This window comes from Hyaena hyaena, unplaced genomic scaffold (genome assembly GCF_003009895.1).
Source record: "Hyaena hyaena isolate Hyena2069 unplaced genomic scaffold, ASM300989v1 scaffold_187, whole genome shotgun sequence".
NCBI classification, from domain to species: domain Eukaryota; kingdom Metazoa; phylum Chordata; class Mammalia; order Carnivora; family Hyaenidae; genus Hyaena; species Hyaena hyaena.
In genome coordinates this window covers 1,285,544-1,304,489 of record NW_024080820.1, presented here as the reverse complement: position 1 = coordinate 1,304,489, position 18,946 = coordinate 1,285,544, and the positions used below count along the sequence as shown (strand labels likewise).

General features: G+C 37.8%; 1 protein-coding gene across 3 annotated transcripts in view; it reads left to right on the top strand.

Moving 5' to 3' along the window:
- The window catches only part of FRYL (FRY like transcription coactivator), a 262,440-nt gene that overhangs the window by 170,078 nt on the left and 73,416 nt on the right, over positions 1 to 18,946 (top strand). For 2 of the 3 annotated variants that reach the window (XM_039241072.1, XM_039241069.1), the window contains exons 20-29: positions 901 to 1,138; positions 2,217 to 2,402; positions 2,673 to 2,759; positions 3,918 to 4,186; positions 6,663 to 6,858; positions 7,685 to 7,809; positions 9,667 to 9,724; positions 11,976 to 12,067; positions 16,044 to 16,216; positions 18,575 to 18,735. In XM_039241072.1, the coding sequence (XP_039097003.1) occupies positions 901 to 1,138; positions 2,217 to 2,402; positions 2,673 to 2,759; positions 3,918 to 4,186; positions 6,663 to 6,858; positions 7,685 to 7,809; positions 9,667 to 9,724; positions 11,976 to 12,067; positions 16,044 to 16,216; positions 18,575 to 18,735 (1,585 nt within the window). The remainder of the gene's footprint in view (positions 1 to 900; positions 1,139 to 2,216; positions 2,403 to 2,672; positions 2,760 to 3,917; positions 4,187 to 6,662; positions 6,859 to 7,684; positions 7,810 to 9,666; positions 9,725 to 11,975; positions 12,068 to 16,043; positions 16,217 to 18,574; positions 18,736 to 18,946) is intronic. The other variant, XM_039241070.1, reaches the window with a different exon arrangement.

The window sequence follows — 18,946 nt, the reverse complement described above, 5'->3', positions numbered from 1 at the left end:
CTTCATCATTCGAGTTACGTCTAACACTGATGGTCACTTGCTAAAGTATTCTTCTTCAGCCCCAACTCAGAAACTCTTGCTCCCAGAGTATTATATATTGGTAGCTTCAAGACTAGGGCCATCTTTTATGGTTTTTCTTGTTTATCGTTCTCTTTACGTTCTGGTAAAATCCTTTAGCTCATATTACGTTCAAGTCCTCTGATTGTTTTGGTATCTCTAAAAGGCAATTTTATATAGCCACCTCTCTAATTTGCTTAGACTTAAACTCCCTTTAAGGACTTCTGTATTAGATCAACCTCCCCCCCTCCCCCCATTTCCCTCCCAGGTACACTCCATTTATGATATTACTACAAATTTACTCTCATGCTCACCTTCAAGAATTATTTCTGTTAACTTGATTTCATCTTGGTTTACTGTATTTTCCTGTTCACAATCAGCCATCTCGTATTTAACTGTAACCTCAGCAGCATAAAAAGAAGGACCGAGATGAATTGCGTTCTTTCCAGTGATAGTAAAGGACTAAACAAATGTGAAATAATGCTTAGATATTATATGATCAGATGTAATCTTTGATACAGCATTTTAAGGATTAAAGATTTTTTTAAATGTAATTCTCATATGTCCATCTGTATTTTTTTAAAATGCATTTTCATTATGATCAAACTTACCTTAATTTTTTTTTTAAAACATCAACCAATAGTAATAGATTGCTATGTGAATGTAAACACGCGAATAACCTAGGGGTGAATACACCCAAAAAGTGACCATTGGTTCCCATCCTCGTGCTTCTGACAAATCAGGGAAGAGGACATCTTTTTTGAAGTTCTTAGTTTTAAGTTTTAGATGATGAAAGTACTTGGACGGTTCTGAGGTTTGCTAATGGAATTTTGTTCTTGGTAGGCTCACAATTCATATGGATGAAGAACTGCGTGCTCTGGCTTTCAATACCCTGCAGGCACTAATGCTTGATTTTCCAGATTGGCGGGAGGATGTTCTGTCAGGATTTGTTTATTTTATTGTTCGTGAAGTGACTGATGTCCATCCCACGCTTCTTGATAATGCTGTAAAGATGTTGGTACAATTAATAAATCAGTGGAAACAGGCAACCCAAATGCACAACAAAAACCAGGACTCCCAGGTACTAGATTCTTTTGTTTTGTCCCATTGTATGTGGTCAGTGGGAAATGACCAACAGTCATGTTAATGTATATCGATTTCTTAAAAACTAAACACTTGATTGGTTTTGTTTGCTTTGGAAGTGTTCAATCATCCCATAAACTAAACCTCCCTGCAGGTCAGATGTTAAATATAGTGTCCATGCGTCCAGCCTTTCCAACCTTCTTCCTTTCCTAACAGTTGGTTCTGAATGAACACAGAGAGTAGAGGCAATTCTAGCTTCCATTTAGGTTGTTTCCAGTATATTTAAAGCTGATATGATACCAATGATTGGAGGTATTCCATTTGAGTTATTTGATTGTTTCACCCATGGCACTAGTCCCTGCTTCACGTATATAGTTTGTCTGCTCCTTTACCATGAAAGGTACTCAACTTCTTGATTTATATAATGGATTACCCTAGAACCTTGGAATTTTAGAGCAGTATCATCTAAATCAATCTAGCTCTCAGTCTGCAGTGAGCATAGAGAGGAGCCCGAAAATCCCGATTTCTAATAAGCTCCTAGGAGATGCCATGCTGCTAGGCGACACTTGGAGTTCAAATGGTCCAGTTCAGTCCCCTCATTTTCCACGTAGAAATGTTAGACCTAGAGTGATGAAAAGGGTCAGTTCCAAGTTTACAAAGTAGCCAGAGGATGCTAGAAGCCCCATACAGAAATCATACTTGGACTGCCAATTAAATGCTTTTTAGCTCTGTGTACACGGTTACATTTTTTTTAAATGTTTGTTTAGTTTTGAGAGGGAGAGGGTGAGCAGGGGAGGGCCAGAGAGAGGGTAACAGAGGATCCGAAGTGGACTCCCTGTTGTCAGCAGCAAGCCCGGCATGGGGCTCAAGCTCATGACCTGAGCTGAAGTCAGAAGCTCAACCAGCTGAGCCACCCAGGGGCCTGTACTGTGGTATATTTTTATGAATTAAATATTATTTAAATTACTTGAGCTGAGGCAGGCCTGTAGCTGTAATTCATATAATTTGGTTTATTCTGTATTAATGGTTGTACTGGAATGTCTACCCATTTTATTTTTAACTTCTTATTTTTACAGCATGGTGTGGCTAATGGAGCTTCTCATCCCCCTCCTCTGGAGAGGAGCCCATATTCCAGCGTATTTCATGTGGTCGAAGGGTTTGCACTGGTCATTCTCTGTAGCAGTCGGCCCGCCACTAGGAGATTAGCCGTCAGCGTCCTTAGAGAAATACGGGCTTTGTTTGCACTTTTGGAAATACCTAAGGTAAGATTTAGCTGTATCATTTAATCATCTAGTGGAAGTATGTACAAACTATCCTTTTTTTCATTCTTATTCCATTTCTGTTGCTGTCATGTAGGTGTAACTTACTTCTATAACACAGTCTTTTTGACAGTGTCTAAACGAACCCACCTGCCTTCAAATTCCATTTGTAACAAATAGTGCTAATGTGAAGGTTTTTTATGTTTTCTCAGGTTTGGCTATTTTTCTGATTCATTCCTAAATATTTTTAGACATATGTTCATTTTTTTATAGGGTGATGATGAATTAGCCATAGATGTGATGGACAGGCTGAGCCCATCCATTCTTGAGAGTTTCATACATCTCACTGGAGCCGATCAGGTAACTCTAATGATTTCACGTGATGCAGTCTTACCTTGGAACTTTAGACATACATACGTGCATACATGAATTTCCTTTACAAATGTAATGCATTGAAAATATTTTATGCCCAAGTCATAATTAATTTGACTCATTAAGATGAAGAAAAACACTTTGTCAGCCAATGCAACTAAATTTCTTAGTTGGGCTTGATGTTTTTAAAAAGGTCATACATCAAGATTTCAAGATGGAGATAAAAATAACCTTCAAACTTTACTACTTGAAGTTTTTTTTTTCCCTTCCCATTTGGAATACACAGACAAGGTTTATGGGCTTTGAGTGTAACACTTGGCTCTTATAACTCACAACTTAATGCATGACCAAGGGAAGGAGTAATACAATTTTAAAAACCTAAGAGATGGATTTAAAAACCTAAGAGCAGTTTAAAGAATTCTGCTTTAGATTATTAGCTACGATTGATGCCAACAAAAAGAATAACGAATGACTCTCTTCTCGTGCCTAAAGCCATGCCTGGCTTATCGCGGCTACTTCTGTAAATATTCAGAATATTCTGAATATTCCATAAATATTCACATATCTATTGAATGATAGAGAGCATTGAACCTCTGTTCTGTTTAAGACCCCATTTGTTTTTGTTGTTGTTGTTTGAATAACACGTAATTTTCTCTGAAGGTAAATCTCTGTCTCTTCAGGATAATAGCTTGGAATATTGTTGAACAAATATTTAAGAATATGTACCTCTGTAGGGGAGTCTGTATCCTGTAGACTCTTCTGCCTGTGTACATAGAGGGCATATCAGCATAAAGTTAATGGACCATTTTTCATTCCCTCGCAGCTTTAGTATGCCCATGAAAGTTGATTATTCATATATCAATTACATAAGTAGTGGTTCTTCACCCTTTTGGTTTATAGATCCTTTTGAGACTAATGAATGCTCTGGAATCTCTCTCCAGAAAAATGCATGTCCACACGTACTCAAAAAAACCTTTATATGCAATTTCAGGAATTCACGACTCCCTCAAACCCTTCTTTGGACCTCATTATTGCCTCTGTGCTAGAAACTACCAAGAGGCCACTTACAGTTTAATGCAATTCATATGGCACAACTCTGAAAGTTACTGAAATGTGCGATAATCCTTTGTCATTTTCTCTACGCAGACTACTTTGCTGTATTGCCCTAGCTCGATCGATTTACAGACATTAGCAGAATGGAACTCTTCTCCTATCAGCCACCAGTTTGATGTCATCAGCCCATCACACATATGGGTGTTCGCACATGTGACCCAAGGCCAAGACCCATGGATTATAAGTCTCTCCAGTTTTTTAAAGCAAGAAAACCTTCCCAAACACTGCTGTACAGCTGTGAGCTATGCGTGGATGTTTGCATACACAAGACTTCAGTTATTGTCCCCACAGGTTGATATAAAGTAAGTTGTTTTCCTAGTGTAAATTTTAAAATGTGTAGACTGTCAGCTTTTATATAAGTATGTATTTGAAAAGTTGTACAAGTTGAAAATTCCGCAAATAAATAACCTGCCATAATGTACTGATGTATTAAGGTGGAAGATGAAAGATGTAAAGGATGTAGTCTCCTAATCCCTTTATCCTTTTCACATAATTAGGTCTCACCAGATTGTTAGTTTACTAAATAACACAGTGCTTGGTACATAGTATGTGTCTGATGAATCTGTACTGAAGGAAAGGATTGAGGAGGAGAGGATCTGGAGAGAAGTGTGGATCCGGATATAGCTAAGCATAGCCAGGAAGGGTACAAAGTGAAGAGACACCGAGCACAGTGACCTGGCTTTTCCTGCTGACATTATAAGGAAGGCCATCTGCTGATAGGGACTAGTGTTGATGGCATTGGGGATAATGGTAAAGATTTGGAATAACTGATGATGTGGTAGGGTGTTGAACAAGGTCATCATAAACTGCAGTTAATTTCTTCTTGCTCTTAAAGATAGTATTTTTGAACCTGAATTTGAGTTCCCAATTTCACTTTATCCGGTACTCCATTCATCAGATCACATGGAATGAGGCTTCTCATTGTATAAGTTGCCCATATAAACCCAACACCTTAACAAACCTAACACCTTAGGGTCATTAAAGGCACTCCAAACCTGACTCTAGTCTGTATTTATTCCCTTGCTTTTTGTCATTGCTGTCCATGTTTTCTTATATTAGAACCACACAAACTTCTCCAAGTTCATTGCATGTGTCTGCACTTTCCACTCTCTGAGTTTTTGTTCACACGAACCTAGAATGTGTCTTCTCTATTCTGTATGTTGATATCTGCTATATCTCAAATTCCACCTTCTTTTTAAAGCCTTCTCTTACATCTCCAACCCAGAGTAATCATTCCTCCTTTTGGATTTGAATATGGATATTTTTGTTATTTCTGTAGGTGTACCCATGCTTATTATATATCTATGTAGATTCTCAGGCATTACGTATTGTATGTTATTTATTTAGTGAAAATTGACACTTGCCACCTTGCTTAACACTTATGACCTTATCTTAGTCTCCCCTAATTACCATGGTTAAATTAGAGGCTCCTGTCCTTCTACCCGTCTATTTCCTCTTGTTCTTCATCATAGTTGGGACCATCTGACATTATTTTATTCATTTCTGTATTGTATATCTTCTGCAGTGCTCATGATGGTAGTGATATTTTTTTAAGTTTATTTTTATTTATTTTTGAGAGAGAGAAAGAGCCGGGGGGCAGGGGGGCGAGGCGGGCAGAAAGAGAGGGAGAGAGAGAGACTCCCAAGCCAATTCTGTGCTATCAGCACAGAGAGTGATACAACGTTCGAACTCCTGAACAGTGAGATCGTGACTTAAGCCAAGATCAAGGGTTGGTCACTCAACGAACTGAGCCACCCAGGACAGGTGCCCTGCTGGTAGTGATTTTTTAACAGGGTCGTTTTGTTTTGTTTTTACTGATGCCACAATATTTTCTAAAATAGTAAAACACTGTTGATGAATTAATGAAGTGGTGTGTTTGCTTTGCTTATCTTCATATATAAATGTAGTGAATCCAAGGATTATGTGTTAGTATTTTTCTGTTTTGTTTTGCTCTCAGTCCTTAATCCCAGCAGAATTTTGGTGTTCAGAAAGATTTATGGAATTGTTCCCACAAATTTCGTTGGCCTAATGTTTCAAGACAGACATTTGACAGAACCTTAAAAATGTAGATATTCTTTTGATGCTGCAATTCCATTTACAGGAGTTAACCCAAGAAAATAGTTAAATTTTTCTTATCGTTAAGCATCTATTCAAATGTATAGTGTTGTGTATGAAAAATATTAGTTAAAATGCCCAATAATGAAAATTTAGACAATAAAACCTGATAATCTCTATTGTAATAGAGCATACAGTCCTCAAAAGTGGTGTCACAGAAGTATAGTCATTCAGTGGAAGATGTTTAAAACCCATGTTAAGTACACATAAGTACAAAACAAAAAAAAAACCAGCATTGTTCATTGTTTGTAAGTTATATTCAACATGTTTGTATATGAATTGAATATCTGTAAACGAATAGATAGTACTTATTTTGATGGGGGATTAAAGGGGATTTTCATTTTGTTTTTGTGGGGTTTTGTTTTTGTTTTTGTTTTTTTACTTTGAGCATATATATAAGTTATAAAATGTGGCCTGATAAAATATTAACTTTGGTCACAAGATTCATAAGTGACTTTAAAATGATGCTATGTTTTAATGTTCAGTGAGATATTTTATTCATTTCTATCTAACACCATTCCCCAGGGATTTAGCCTCTGTAGTCATAACACTTTATGGTAACCATCTCTCCTAAATTGATAGAATGTAGCATTAGTTCAAGGAAGCTTCAAGAAATGTCGTGTTATTTATGTCTCCCTGTGTCTCTCACTCTTCCCCCTTTAGCAGCCCCGTCAATGCTAAGAAAGTGAACAGTACCACAGGCAGTGACTCCTACATCGGCCTGTGGAGAAACTACCTGCTCCTTTGCTGCAGTGCGGCGACATCCACAACCTCTTCGACATCTGCGGGTTCTGTGAGGTGTTCTCCCCCTGAGACGCTGGCGTCTACCCCTGATAGTGGCTATAGCATTGATTCTAAAGTAAGTCTTCCCAACCTGCCACTGAGTTGGAACGGCACCATGAAGTAATGCTCTTAAAATTTCTTTTCCAGGACAATAAAGGAATTTGTTGAAAAGCGTATTACTTGTACTAACGATGAAAGTAGTTCAAGAAATCGCATGACTATAGATTCCTTGTGGGAACCAGTTTCATATGTGTCTATATGTATATATGTACATGCACAAACACTGTTGTACTGATAGAGGGTCATGCTCATTAAATTCATCATGAGGAATTTTTTAAAGGAATTTTCATCCCCATGTTTCCTTATTTATTTTCTATAGTTTTCATGCTTCTCAGGATCCAGAGTAAATCATTTCAAGAAATACCTGTGTAGAATTTCCCTAAATTATGTAGTGATACAAATGATGCTTGATAGTAACACTTCTGTAGTCTTCATGCTGTGACACACAAGATTGCAAGGTGGTGGAAGAAAATTTAGAAAGCTTAAGACTTGGGTGTCTTTCTTTAACACCAATGACTCTTGAAGAAGTAATTTTTTTAAATTGGTTTTTATGGACCAAAAGACGTAGACTGTCAGATGGAGGGAGTCAGCCTATTTTATGATGGTAAGTATCTGTAAGAAATTAGGAGAGCTACAGAGCCCAAATTCTTATAATGAATTTGCAGTGAACCATTGGACAAATCATTTAATGTTTTTAGATGATACACATGAGAGGGGAATTTTGAAGCCCCGTTGATAGTTTCATCTACCCATGGCCCTTGATGAAATATTGATGAAATGTCAGATTATTTAGTCGGATGTACTGTCATTAACGGCTGCTATAAATATATATTTTTTTCCAGATTATCGGCATCCCATCCCCTTCATCCTTGTTTAAGCACATAGTTCCAATGATGCGCTCTGAGAGCATAGAAATCACAGAATCCCTTGTTCTAGGTCTTGGCAGGACCAACCCAGGAGCTTTTAGGTAATTATCTTCATACCAGTTCTCTATGCACCAAGCTAGCAAAGGTACTATTGGAGAGAAGGTGTGGTAGACTTACTATCAGGACAGTTCGAATCAGTCCTGACACTTACCAGGTAACTAGCCCTGTAGCATTTAATGAGTCCTTTAATGTCTCTGATCCTTTATTTCTTCATTTTGATTGAACAAGTAAGAATTACCCAATGTTCTTCACAAAATTACCCTGAAAATCACTTATCTATGTATAAATAGGTTCTAAAAATGATAAAATGCCATGTAAATTTTTAATACTTTTCTACCTATTTACACAGTGATGTGATTATTTCACAGTTTTGGTCTATTGGCAAAAACAATAACTTTTCCCGTTCTTCTGCAAGAGAATTAGGTTCTTTTTAAAGGAAATATTTACATACATATTTTATATCATCCGTGATGTTTTTTATACTAATAAAAAAAGCCCTCATTTTTGCCTGAGATACTTCTTGGTCATTGTCTTGTCTGCTAGGCCTTATGTTTATTCTCTTTGTGGACCTGAGGTGCTGTTTGATGTTTTCTCTCTGAGATAACACATACAGCAGAGACTAGGTTAGCTAATTACCATGTGTCTGTCTGTATTTGTGGGGTGGTATTCACCATAAATGAAATTTTGGAAGATTATTTTATGACAAGTAAATACATTATTGTGCTAATAGAAAAAAATGGGATACAAAGATGATCTCAGCTTCTTAAAAAAACAAATTCTCATAAAGAGAAACAATCCTCAGGCAAATACTTTAAATATCTGCAGTAGTTCCCACAGATGACAAAATTCTGGATGCATTGTATTTTCTTATTATCCTTTTTTATTTTCACAGTTATCCACAATGAGCACATTTACAATTTAATGTTGTAATATAAACAAAGATAAAGTTATCATTTTCATGAAATTCATACCCTTTAGCTCATTAATGCTGTTTATAAGAATTAATCCTAAGGAGATAATCAGAAATGGAGAAAAAGATGTTCACCAAGGCTATATTTACAGTAGCAAAAATTAAATAAAATTGGCGCACCTGGCCAGCTCAGTCAATAGAGCATGCAGCTCTTGATCTCAGGGTTGTAAGTTCAACCCCCATTAGGTGTAGAGATTACTTAAAATCTTTAGGAGCACCTGGGTGGCTCAGTCTATTAAATGGCCGACTTCGGCCCAAGTCATGGTCTCCCAGTTCATGGGTGCAAGCCCCATGTCAGGCTCTGTGCTGTCAGCCCAGTCAGCACAGAGCCTGGAGCCTGTTTCAGATTCTGTGTCTCTCTTTGTCTCTCTCTCTGCCCTTCCTGTGCTTGAGCTCTCTCTCTCTCAAAAGTAAATAAACATTAAAACATAATAATAATAAATAAATAATTTAGAAAGCTTTAAAAAATTACATAACATTTAATGAATCAGTAATAAATGAAAATGGTTAGGAAATAAGGTGGTATCCACTATAAAACAGTGAATAAATCCAGAATTTATTATGAATAAATTAATGGCATGTAAGTCATTATGCTAATGTTAGTGAGAAAAAGGATATCTCATATATGATAGGGTTTCAACTATATAAAGTGTGTGTGGGCTTCAAAATGGAATGGAGCAACAATCTTAATGGTACCTCTGCAAGTTAAAATAAGTGGCCTATCCCATTTTTTTCTCCATTCCAGATATTCTACAGTGTGCATATGTTCTTTTGTAACCAAAACAGAACAATAAGGATGGCATCCAAAACAGTAGAGTTAGGGTTAGCGCTTGCCATTTCACATCATTATATTAGTGTTTACGTATTTGCACCTCAGATTATGTCTGTTCAGCGATTAATTTAAAAATGTATGTAATTTTTCTTTTAGGGAACTAATAGAAGAATTGCATCCCATAATTAAAGAAGCACTCGAAAGAAGGCCAGAGGTGAGCCGTGTGGTTTTCTACCATTAAATATTTATTCAGCAGGTACTTGTCTTCTCTAGTCCATACATTATGTCCAAAGTTAGAAATTGGGAAGTAAATATGTAAAAGATCATCTGAAGCAGTTTTCAGCATTTTTTTTAACATACAAAACTCTATTTTCCCCCCCTTTATGGCAGAAACTCTTATATAAAAGATACTACGTTGCTGTGACTAAAGTGAGGACGATCAGGATCGCCAGAAAGCAGTTCTATAAATGGCAAGATAGTAAATATTTTCAGATAGTAAATATTTTCACCTTTGCAGGTCCTAATGTCTGTTGCAACTGTTGGGTTTTGCTGCATAGACTACTAAACAGAGGGGCGTGGCTGTATTCCAGTAAAATTTTATTTAGGCAGCAGTGGGCCAGATTTGGCCTGTGAAGTCCGTATTTTGCCAGCCCCAAGTTTACGTTTTCAAATCTATAGGTTCGTGTCAGGTCCTGAGCCACTTTTAGAAACCACAGGTCCAGGAAGACAGGCAAATATGCAAACCATCACCGTAACGATGTATTTTGCATTCTAATAAAGTCACAGGTAAGAAGAGGTTGTACAGACTGTAGAGGAGAAAGCCTCTGCCTCTGCCTGTGGAGGCAGAGTAGGCATGAGGCACCAATATTTGAGGTGAAGTTTGAAGCATGCTCCCTGATAGATAAGCAAGGGGAAGACATTCTAGGCAGAGAAATAACATTTGCAAACTTTATGAAAGAATTTGGACATTGCAGAGTTTTTTGCATGGTTCTATTATGGAGAAAGTGATTGATTATGCTGCAAGGCAAGGTAGGAATTATCTCCTGACAGGCTCCTGGTTTCCACTTTATCCAGTAGACCAGTGGTTACCATTGGCATAGGCATCTGAGAATTGCCTGGAGAGCTTTCTAAAAATTATGGATTCCTGGTCCTGTTGAATGAGAATCCTTGGAATGGAGCCCATAAATCTTTTAAAAACTACCTTAGATGAGCCTGGTGTAAAAGACTGAGAATCACTGCTATTAATGTCACTGAGGAATTAAAACAAAAGAGGGAGATGGGGACAATAGCTACTCTTTAGAAACTTTAATAAGACAGCATCTGTAATTCTTTATTTCCCTTCTTTAGTTTAGCCTGGTGGAGTAACGATAGTATCCCCGTTTAGTAATTGCTTAGACTTTTGTTTCAGAATGATCATGTCGATAACACTATAGGATGAAAGGTATAGGATTATTAGAGGAAAATGGAGTTGGAAACAAAATTAGGTATCAATATTTACACTTCAGAATTTCAGGGGAAAAAAGTCTTCGTACCGAGTGAATAGACAGGTACAATGATGTGCCTTGAATGTAAGATTTATTTTGAGTGCTGTAGACTCACAGTGTCTATGGAGACAAAATGAAAACAAATCAATTAAAACTTTGCAGAAATCCTCAAAGGCTGCTCAGAAACCATCCTGTTCTGTGTAAATTGCCGTCAACTTTATAAAGAGCGAAAAGAACTAGTAAATGTAATGAACTGCTAATCAACAAATTGACCTGCTTATGGAGGGCAGGAAACTGGATTTTGTAGGTTTCCAGTTGCTCTGTACTGTGAAAAATACGTCATAGTGACATAATGAACAATAGAAGAAAGTGATACAGCAGATCTGTCTCTTCCTACTACATGAGTTCCCACTGGAAGCAGAATCCAGTGGAGATGTTACAGCTATTATAGTGTAACCTTTAGTACTGTGGCTCTAGTAAGACAAATTTCTTCATACCATAATGATCAGATAAATTTTTTCTTGTATATTTAGCATTTGTGTCAAAATATTGAGTGGAAAACTTTGGGATGAGCAAAGTTTTTGGGGTTTCTTCATTCTACCTTATGTTATTTTCCCTGTCCTCCTGTTATATTTGGGGGAATATCTTATGGATCCTTTAGCATTCAGTGAGACCAGTTGACTAACCACTTCAGTTCTTCTAAAGTTGTCAGATTAGTAAATCACCTAAAAGTAACTGTAAAGTAACTATAGGATTTTATTTTCTCCCCACACAAGGGGTATTGCCACGTAAGCTGTCATGGGATTTTATTTGGCTCATTCATTTCAAACCATCCGCACATGTCTCTCTGATTCAGTGGCCATGAGTCTGCTTGAAGTCTACATCACACAAACAGAATAATCACAATGAGCCCTAAAACCCTAAGTTTACTATCAACTTCCTGAAGGACTTTTACTTAATATCTTTCTATCTTTGGAACAGAATATGAAACGGCGCAGGCGTCGAGATATTTTACGAGTACAACTGGTACGAATATTTGAACTGCTGGCAGATGCTGGTGTCATTAGTCACAGGTCAGTATTGGATTTTGACTTTTAAAACTTTGGAATGATTTGAGAATAAAATATTTTTTTTCTTATGAAATATGTAAAAACAGAAAAGCACCTTTGCAACAACAATAAAAAACTGCAACACTGTGAGCATTATTAACCAGTGAGTATTAACCAGTGGCTAAAAAACATATTGAAAAAATCTACCACTAGTAATAGATTGCTTCAGGCAAAAATTGGGTCTGCAGTTCCTATGATTTTGATATTTGTAGGAATCTAGTAACTTAGGCAAGTGGACAGTAGCCTTTTTTGTGACTAAGTTAACTATATCTTTTTTTTATTATTTAAAAAAATTTTTAATGTTTATTTATTTTGAAAGACAGAGAGTCACAGAGAACGAGCAGGGGAGGGTCAGAGAGAGAGGGAGACACAGAATCCGAAGCAGGCTCCAGGCTCTGAGTTGTCAGCACAGAGCCTGACACGGGGCTCGAACCCACTTACTGTGAGATAATGACCTGAGCCAAAGTCGGATGCTTAACCGACTGAGCCAGCCAGGCTCCCCTAAGTTAACTATATCTTATCTAATTTTAAAAATGAATTTCTTTTGTATTGTAAAATCATTTTATATATATAGGCTAGACACTGTAAAGTTTATAAATTTATTCTAATCAACTATTAATCTACCCTATTGGGGGAAAATTACGAAAGTCGTAATCCGTAACTTTTCACCGTTCACCAGTGAAGACCTAAAACCTGGAGTTATTGTTAGAATAAAGGCATTTTGATACTAAGACCAACCCCTCAAGGAAAATTTCATCAGCTTTGGGTTGAGAACTATTTCCTTGGGAAGGACAGTGGCGTTGCTTGCCTGCTTATTGAAGGAGGAAAAAAAGATCTGATTGCGTCCAAAAAAGTAACAGAAAAGAGATCTTGAGGAAAAAAGAATGTCAATAAGGTGGTGCAGTATTGTTACTGGGGCATTTGTCCTGCTTGCTTCTGAGTCCCCCTCCCTTTCATGGTTTACATCAAATGCTTTTGACAAACGCCTTCAAAATAGAGCTTTAATTAACGAGAATTTAAACCACTGATTACCTCTTCTTTTATAGTAAATGAAAAGAAAGAAAAAAAAGAAACATTGTTCTTTTTTTTTTTGGTCCTACCTAAAATAAGACCTTGGACAGACGTTAGGAAAAGAGAATTTGAAACATGCTGGGCTTAATGCAAAAAATTCAACAGCCTAATACATATCTGGATCTTTTCCTTTTTTGTTGCTTTTAATGTATGTTAGTGAATGAAGAATCTTTGAATGGTGCTATTTTGGGGAAACTGCAGGATGTTGGTGTATTTAAAATTCAACTATAAAAGCTGTACTCACCACTGAGCAGTAATGGTTTAGAACACAGTTATGCTTTTGGTTTTGATTTTTTTTTTTAAGACAAAATAATCCTATAATGCTGTTGCTATTAAGGACTTTCAGTTTCCTTGACTGAGGCAAAAATGAATTCCGAATGCGAAAAAGGCAGGGCTTTGTTTTGTTCCTTTGTTTTGTTCCTATGTGCCTCATGCATAGGAGGTACTCAATGAATAGTTGTTAGATGAATGAATGTTTTATTCTGGGTCAGGTTGCAGTCTATTAAATTGGTTTCCCATGCAATAATAAATCATGACTCAGAAATTAAAAACACTCATTTAAGGAATAAAGGAAAACATTTCAAAAAAAAAATAATAGAAAAGAAAAGTGCCTGGGTGGCTCAGTCATTAAGCATCTGACTTCAGCTCAGGTCATGATCTCATGGTTCTTGAGTTTGAGTTCCACGGTGAGCTGGAGCCCTGATTGGGGTGAACATGAGCCCCACTCGGGTGAGCCCAGATCTCTCTCTCTCTCTCTCTCTCTCTCCCCTCCCACTTCCTTCCTTGCTCTCTCTCTCTACCCCTCATGGGGTTCTCTCTCTCTTTCTCTTTCTCTCTCTCTCTCTCTCTGCCCCTCTCTCAGCTGCACCTTTTCTCTCTCAAAAAAAAAAAGGGAAAGGGCAACATTTTATTATGAATTCATTCAGCATATTATTATTGTAGACTGGTATTTTTAAGATGCTGTAATACCATTGCAATTCCTTACTCTTGTTTTCATGGCTTTAGGATGTTTATTTTTTTTTAAAATTTTATTTTAATGTTTGTTTATTTTTGAGTGAGTGAGAGAGAGAGAGACAGAGGGCAAGTGGGTGAAGGGCAGAGAGAGAGGGAGACACAGAATCCAAAGCAGGCTCCAGGCTCTGAGCTTGTCAGCACATAGACTGGCGTAGGGCTTGAATTGACGGACTGCGAGATCATAACCTGAACCAAAGTCTGACGCTTAATCAACTGAGTCACCCAGGCGCCCCACGATGTTTATAAGAAGCTCTTCACAACTATTAAAAATTACTTTTAAAATCATGTGTTTTAGAAGTACTTTTCAAATACAGCAAGGAGAAGCTGATCAAAATAAATGTAAATGTAACAGCTAATCATGTATATAGAACTTAATAGTTTACTAATTCTTTCTTATATAGTAACTCATTTATAGTTTTATTAAAACGCTCTGAGGTAGCTACTGGCCAACTCCTTTATAAGCGATGGAACAAGACCGGAGCCCAAGAGTTCTGACCAGATGAGCCCTTCCGGTCTGTGGTTTCCAGGCAGAGAGCCCTTGCCTGAGGGAAAAAATTACTGCAGAGTTTTGAGGCAACTCCGTGGGTATTAGAACACTTGAAAACTAGCCCTCGTACTTGAATTCTCTTAAAGTTTTGTATCCCCAGTACTACCTGTTTTAGAGTCTTCCTAATGGATATTTGATTGATTATGCTAATGGATGATATGAATATGCATGGCAACTAGGAGAATATATAGAACTAGTCTTTCTTCTTTCTACCCTTCTGAACTGATCCTTCCTGTCCCATATGCCTCATTTCCTTATTTTGAAAAGCTGTATTTTTTGCCAGAGAAGGAATAACATTCAGCACTCAGAATAGTTGATTAAAAGCAGATATGGAATTGAATAATATAAATTGCAGTAATGTCTTGATTAAGAAGCACCATCTAGGGGCGCTTGGGTGGCTCAGTTGGTTAAGCGTCTGACTTCGGCTCAGGTCATGAACTCACGGCTTATGGGCTAGAGCCCCGCATCAGGCTCTGTGCCAACAGTTCAGAGCCTGGAGTCAGCTTAGGATTCTGTGTCTCCTCTGCTCTCTGCCCCTCCCTTACTCACATGGTGTCTCTCTCTCTCTCAAAAATAAATAAACATTAAAAAAAAAGAAAAGCACTATCTAGGAGTGCTTGGGTGGCTTAGTCGGTTCAGTGTCCCAACTCTTGACTTCACCTGAGGTAATGATCTCACAGTCATGGGATCAGGCCCCGCATTGGGCTCTGTGCTAACAGTGCAGAGCCTGCTTGGGATTCTCTCTCTCCTCTCTCTCTCTCTGTCCCTCCCCACTCGCACACTCTGTCTCTTAAACATTTAAAAAGCATGATCTATTTTATATTTGTAAGTAAAAATCATGTTCGTTTAATTTTTGTATATTAAGTTGCACACTATCATGACCGTGCCAAGTTTAATACACAGTTAGTTGACCCTTGAACATGGATTTGAGCTGCACAGGCCCACTTGTATGTGAGTTTTAACAGTACAGCAATATAAATGTGTTTTCTTTTATGATTTCCTTTTCTCTCTTTATTGCAAGACTATAACATGCAATTTGTATGACATGCAAAATATATGTTCATTGACTGTTTATGTTATTGGCAAGGTTTCCAGCCAACAATAGGCTATTAGTAGCTACGTTTTGTGGAATTAAAAGTTATATACAGATTTTTGACTGGGGTGGTGTGGGTAGGTATCCCTAACCCCCCCCCCCGACATTGTTTAAGGGTCAATTGTGCATTATTCTGGTTTTGATTACTAAAAATTTATTTTGATTTAAACTATAATTTAAAATCACATTTTCTTATTTTTTCCCAATATTTTCAGTGCAAGTGGTGGCCTTGATAATGAAACCCATTTCCTCAACAATACTTTATTGGAATATGTAGATTTAACTCGACAACTCCTCGAAGCAGAAAATGAAAAAGACTCTGACACACTGAAGGATATACGATGCCATTTTAGTGCCTTAGTGGCAAATATCATTCAGAATGTTCCAGGTACTTGTTTTTTAGCCTCTTAAAACATTACTGAATATTAAAGGACTGTCTTATATTTTCTTTCCATGAGGGTTTGCAGTCTCAGTTACTAAAACAGCTTGTGAACATAGTGGAAAAATATGTCAACATAACATGGATGGCAAGAGTTTGTTTTACCTTTCAGTTAGTGGCGTGAGTAGAAATCAGAAAGCAATCCCACATAGATTTTTAATGATAAGACACTAACAAAAAAAAATCTAGAAATCAGTAGAATAAGCTTCTTTTCTTTCTTTCTGAAAAAAATGTTTTTTTTAAGGAGAGACAGGCAGAGTGCAAGCCAGGGAAGGGCAGAGAGAGAGAGGGAGACACAGAATCTGAAGCAGGCTCCAGGCTCCGAGCTGTCAGCACAGAGCCTGACGCAGGGCTCAGATTCACAAGCCATGAGCTCATGACCGGAGCCAAAGTCAGACAGTCAACCGACTGAGTCACCCAGATGCCCCTAGGAGAAGCTTCTTTAGACAGACTTGTCCTAGATGCATTGAGCAAAAAGAAATAATGTTCCAAATGGTAACTGAGAGTAGAATTAACAAGATACTTTTGAATAAGGGAAGGATGTAGGCTGCAGTTATAAAATATTCCAAGGATACAGTGTTCTTGATTGATTCCTTTAAGGTCAGTGTGCCTATTATTGAGTACATACTAAAAGGCAGGTACTGGTTTGGGGCGCCTGGGTGGCTTAGTCGGTTAAGCGTCCGACTTTCGCTTAGGTCATGATCTCGCGGTTCGTGGGTTCGAGCCCCGCGTCGGGCTCTGTGCTGACTGCCAGCTCAGAGCCTGGAGCCTGTTTCAGTCTGTGACTCCCTCTCTCTCTGACCCTCCCCTGCTCATGCTGTCTCTCTCTCTCTCCTAGAAATAAATATAAAATATTTTAAAAAAAAAAAATAAAAGGCAGGTACTGGTTTAGGCACTAGAAATATCAATTTATGGAATTACATTTTAATTTTTTTTTTACAAATAGTTTATTGTCAAATTAGTTTCCACATAACACTCAGTGCTCATCCCCAAAGTGCCCTCCTCCATGCCCCTCCCCCCTCCCCCCCACATCCATCCATCCTCAGTTTTTGTCAGCATTCAAGAGTCTCTCATGGTTTGCCTCTCTCCTTTTCCCCCACCATTTCCGCCCTTCTTCTCCCCCTTGTTCCTCCGTCAAGTTCCTCCTAATCCTCCTATACGTGCAAACATATGATATTTGTCCTTCTCTGCCTGACTCATTTCGCTCAGCATAACACCCTCAAGGTCCATCCATGTTGCTGGAATTACATTTTAAAAAGCCATAAATTCTTTACAAGTATAAGGCATAAAAATTTGACTATAGCCTTTGGTGTATATTTGAATATAAATTTTTTTTCTTTCCGAAAAAGAATAGTTTTGTTACCTTTCATGATACATGCAAACAGTTGACTTTTAAAGCAAGAACATGGCTTGTAATTTATAAAAAGGTCCAGTAAGCATTTCTTTAGGTACCTTAAGTTCAAGTGCAGGAACCCTATTTGGAACTTTAGAGGAAAAGAACTTTCTTTCCCTCTAAATTTTCTGATCTGAAGCTCATTCACATAAAGGTAGAGTTTAGTCCATTACTAAACATTTTTTTACAACTTCCAGATTGTTTCATTAAGATACTGTTGGGTTTCTTCAACAAGAATTGATACAGAATTTGTAGATGGAATTTTAAAGCAGAAAGAATCCTCAGATATCATCTCATCCAGTGGTTTTCAAACTGTGTCATTTCTCCTCTGCTGCCATCAGCAAGAGGCAGTGGAATGGGTTTGGACTCGAGGCCTTCCCGAGGTCAAGCAGATCAGCCTCTCCTTTGCCTGTTTTGTGTATCAGAATTTATGTAAAGATTCTTGAGTCTTTTAGAAAGACAGCTGTGCTGCTAAAAAACGTACAGCTTAAAAAACACTTATCTCGTCCAAAGATTTCACTTGACATTGAACCAAGATCCAGAGTTGTGTTCGGGTTGATGTCTTGGCCCTGCTTACCGTGTAACCAGCAACAGCCAGGGAGAGAGGCAGGGTCCTGGCTCCCAGCTTCGTGCAGGCCTCCGGGGCAGAACCTGCCTCCCTGTAATTCCTGCTTGCCGCGGTCCTGCGTCTCTCATAGCGCCGTGCTGCCTGGTGACGGAGTCTGCAGCCCTCTTCCTGTGACTTGCACGTGTTTAAATGATTTCTGCCACCGAGGAGGTTTTTGGCAGCTTAAGATAAAAACTTTCGCTTTCTTTTTTATAATATTACATATTCAATACCAAATACGTTGACATGCACATTTAAAAAAAGAGAAATGGAAATGATTTTTTTCCCCATCTATTTTTATTCTCAGTGCACCAGAGAAGAAGTATCTTTCCTCAGCAGAGCCTCCGTCACAGTCTGTTTATGCTGTTTAGTCACTGGGCAGGTCCTTTTAGCATCATGTTTACACCCTTGGACAGATACAGTGACAGAAATATGCAAATTAACAGACATCAGTACTGTGCCCTAAAGGTATTTACTTCGAAATCTGATTTCCTTTTTCTTATGTGAAGAGTGTAGTTAAATTTTTTTTGACTCTCTTTGCCTAGTATTATAAAGAGGATAGATTTCTTCTGAGCACCTTGTGAGCATTAGAATAAATTTTTGCCTGCTGTACAAAAACACCTACTGTATGTTTATTTAAATGCATAAGATACAATGCCCAAAAGGTTATAGAATCTAC